The sequence below is a fragment of the Pygoscelis adeliae genome, unplaced genomic scaffold, assembly GCF_000699105.1.
Source record: "Pygoscelis adeliae isolate BGI_AS28 unplaced genomic scaffold, ASM69910v1 Scaffold139, whole genome shotgun sequence".
NCBI lineage: Eukaryota > Metazoa > Chordata > Aves > Sphenisciformes > Spheniscidae > Pygoscelis > Pygoscelis adeliae.
In genome coordinates this window covers 890,285-894,569 of record NW_008825613.1, presented here as the reverse complement: position 1 = coordinate 894,569, position 4,285 = coordinate 890,285, and the positions used below count along the sequence as shown (strand labels likewise).

The 4,285-nt window shown below is 40.4% G+C and overlaps 1 protein-coding gene across 1 annotated transcript in view; it reads left to right on the top strand.

Moving 5' to 3' along the window:
- Positions 1–4,285, top strand: part of PRKG1 (protein kinase, cGMP-dependent, type I) — an 82,375-nt gene that overhangs the window by 62,640 nt on the left and 15,450 nt on the right. Inside the window, exon 6 of the mRNA XM_009332763.1 lies at positions 3,403–3,492. Within this exon, the coding sequence (XP_009331038.1) occupies positions 3,403–3,492 (90 nt within the window). The remainder of the gene's footprint in view (positions 1–3,402; positions 3,493–4,285) is intronic.

The following is a 4,285-nucleotide window of genomic DNA, read 5'->3' as shown; positions in this document are numbered from 1 at the left end:
AGCAGGAATCAGTGATGGTTCTTTATATGGTTTAGGTCAGGATAAGAGCAGCGGGTGGTGAGGACCTCTGGCAGAGCAATGCATTTCACTGAGCTGGAGGTATCTAAAAGGGCAGCCTCTGGTCTAAGCCAAGGGTGCTGCATCCCACCCTCGAAGAGATGCCTGAAGCACTTGCCTTTTGCTGGAGGAGATCAACCCCGCTCCCAAAAATTGCTCCAGAGACACATACTAACCCAGGGGTGAAACCAAATCCCTGTGATAAAAATGCAAAGGCAAGCACATGGCTGGGACAGGCACCCATCAGTCGCTAAGGGGGTGTTTCCTTCCCGGGCTGATCCATGGGATTCCCCCGGAGCCCGCAGCTTTGCCTCTGATTCATGGGTGACAACTGCAGCCCGACACCCTACCCAGCTGCAGTTTCCTTCACGCTGTAATATTCAATTCACAAACATGGCCCCGTTACCTAGGCTAGAGCCAAATATACCTTGTGGGCTATTTCAGCCTATAGATTTATTTTCTGAAGCCTGAGCTGTCTCAGGATGGGGGTGTAAAGGGAGGTGAAGTGCAGGGCCAGCCAACCGGAGGGACGTTTTGACACCATATCCGGAAATACCCCCTCCTAAATAAAAAGCCTGAGCCTGCAAACATTTCTTAATGGAGCCACTGATATTCACAGCTAATAAAATAAACACTTCTTCTTTCCCACTTTTTATTCATTCAGTAGGCAGGTGAAAAAGGATACGTTAGCCATAGGTCTTTTACTTCCATATCATGCAATAATTCCCATCCTTTACAGTAACAAGCCTCCCTTAACTATTTTTAATACCCCATGGAAGTCTTGCACTGGGAAGGGACTTTCTAAGTCATAAAGTCCAACCTTTTGCTATTGCATGTGCTGCAGCTAGAAAATCCTCTCTGGTTTATCAAACTCTATGTTTGCTTGTCCCCCTCGCTTCTCCTTTTGCATGTCCACAGGGACTTGAAGTTGTTATAGTTTCTATCCTAAAATTATTCATAACCTGTTTATACCCTTTCTTGGGCCAGCTGGGATAATATTTTTCTGGGTGCTACAGGCAGAAATCTTATCACTTCGGTAGTGTTAATTGTGTTTTGAGATGCCAGTTGAAAGGTGGGTTTAAAATTTATCTTGGAGTAGGGATGCAACCTCTGGGATATCAGAACAGGAAAGACAAAATTCCCAAAGAACCCAATTATTTTCTTAATTCATCATGAAACTGTTCATTAAAACTCTTTGAAAAATAGTTCAATTTCGTTATTAAAATGAATTGAACCAGGCAAAAGAAGCAGAAGAGGCCAGGTATCACTAAATAAAACTTACTCATAGATAAACTAAGAATTTCACAGAACAAAATGCCCTGTGTGTGTTTGGCAAAGGGCCAAACAAGTGTTGAGCCATGGATGTCTTGCCCTGGATCTGCAAGTATTTAGCTGAATAAGAAAATAAATGACTAAAAAATGAATTCAAATATTGTGACATTTTAAACTTACAACTGCTTAATCTACTGAAATAGTGCAGTTTCATCATGCATAAACTTTATGCTTCCATTACAGTTGATAAACAATATTTTTTTTTTTTCCCTGCACATTTTAGGCCAGATTTGATGCCCATAAAATTTTCCAGAAAGCAATTTTTCAGCAGGGCTACTTTAATTAGAGAAAGTAATGCCTTATTTCAGTAGCATTTAAATTACTGAACAATTAAAAATATTTAGTTACTCATATTTTGGATTCTTGAATATGTAGGTTTTCTGTAAACCTTAATGTATATGAAATATTTATTAAGATAAATTATATTTTGTCCAACTGGCAAGAAGTAGAATTTTTTTTTTGTTAAACTCATAAATTTTAACCATATGAAATGGTCGGTAAGTTTGTTCCAACTTTTTCTGAAAAGCACGTTATAACTGAGGTTTTAAATGTCAACATAGGTAATACTAGAGTATGGAAAGATCTAAAACACAGGTTCATTTTTTTTCCTCTAAATTTTGTTGTGGCTGCAAGTAGTACCTTTTAGCTACAGAAAATTTCCCAGGTAGATAAGCACTGAGCATATTCAGTACCCAAACTCCTGCCTACATCACAGCTGCACCTGCTGGGATCTTTTTCTGTTAAACATGCCAAAAATATAAGCTGTGTGATGGAAGCTACGCAAACACAGACAGGAGACAAATGTTGTCTAGCATCGTGATGTGAAAGCATATCGGAGCCAAGCTGTAGCTGCCAGGATGTTTTGCCACATACCTTAAGTTAATATTTAACTGAATGCCTTTGAAAGGAACCGAATCCTGCTGTGTTTTCCCCCTGGTCCATCACACAGCTCCATAAAAGATACTAATAACTGGATTTATCACTAGCTGGGAAGAGCTAGAATCTGCAAAACCACCTGTTTTAATTTATATCATGTTCCATCAGCCCTTTAATTTTTAACTCTTTGATATTCCCATGAATGGAGCAATTACACCATAACAGAATATCCCTCAGCATCCCCTTCTGCTGCGGAGCTCAGATTTTTCAAATGAATTTCTAAACAGTGCAGCTGCAAAGAAACCTTTCCAGTATCCACGTACAGCAGGCTTGTTCCTGCAGGCAACCTGAACCGATACACCCACACATGTAACAAGAGGTAAAAAAGTAGTTCAACATTAAAATTAAATAAAACAGCTAATACTGAATTCCCTATTTTTATTTCCATAGTTTTATAGTTCCATTTGTTTAATATATCATATTAAACACAGAGCACGGATTTTACCAGACAATTTAGATTGCACTTGAGAAGGAGGACAGGTTCATAAAGCCTGGCCCATCTATCCCTTTAGGCAACTTTTCCTCCACGTTCAGTCCCTGTGAGGAAGAGCACTTTTAGATACCTACATGTCAGTGGGTTCTCTTTAAACTCTACCACATCAGTGGGTTTAAGTTCTGAAATTAATCACAAATTGGGTGGCGCTCCTTTGAAATGATCAAATGGAAGGAAGACTGCTGATCTGCAGCTGGACTCAGTAGCATGAATAAGATGATATGGATGTTATAAAAAATGTAAGGAAAACTTCTCTTTCAAGCACATCTGCAAAGCCAAGTGTCAGGTTATGTCATTAGAAATGACAGATTTTATATATAGCACCCAGAGTAGTGGTGACTTCTTCTTCTGAGGTCCACGGTATACTTCACCACTCAGATGCCCATCCTTTACTGCTGAAATATTTCCCACGCAAGAAAAGACATTGAAATGGTCTCCTTAAATGTAGCACTAGCTCTGAAAGATTCCCCTTAGTCTTGTGGTGCTTCCTGGGATGAAGCCAGAGGTCTGTGAGAAGTGGGAATGATTGGTGCCTTTGCTTGTATTGTGGATTTATTTATGATTTTCTCATTTGCCAACAACAGGCTCTACAGGACGTTCAAGGACAGCAAGTACCTGTATATGCTGATGGAAGCCTGTCTAGGTGGAGAGCTCTGGACAATACTCAGGGACAGGTGAGTTGTAAGAAACCACTGTCCTACAAAGTGGAATATTTTCTAATATGCCTCCAGATAACCAAAGGTCTTTATCTTATTCAAGGCCAGGTTGGATGGGGCTTTGAGCCACCTGGTCTAGTAGAAGGTGTCCCTGCCCATGGCAGGGGGTTGGAACTAGATGATCTTTAAGGTCCCTTCCAGCCCAAACCATTCTATGATTCTGTGATCTTTCATGGGCAAAATCTGGATCTTACCATGCTATGTTTGATTTAAGATCCCAGAAAGGTAAGGAGCTATTTTTGTTCCTATGCAGTTGACTAGAGGCAAAGTGAATCCAGTTATAACTGAGAATAAGGACTGATTTAGGTTGTATCCAACATGTACAAGGCTTTATGTAAGAGGAGACTTATCCAGAGCTACTTTGTCATGGCCTCTCTGAAAAAATATAGAAGGTAGTGATGGTAGCAATGGTAGTCATGTGATAAATTGCATCTACAACAAGTCTTTGACTGCCCTTTCCCTGTGTCTTCATCTGTAAAGGGTACCCCTTAATAGCTGGCAGCATATTTTAATTTTAATCCAAACAATTAATTATTTAATTAATTTAATCTTTAATTACCTAGAACAACAACTTCTGCAACCACAGAAATTACAGCTGTGTCCTTGGTGCCCACGCTACTCTTTCTCACGTTTGGGAGTCTGGCTGGAGGCTCAGGCACCCGATAGGGAAACGTGGGACTGTCTTAAGGGTGACAAAGACTTTGGGCACCACATATGATGGCAGAGAATGACCCTGCAGGGTGCTGCCAGG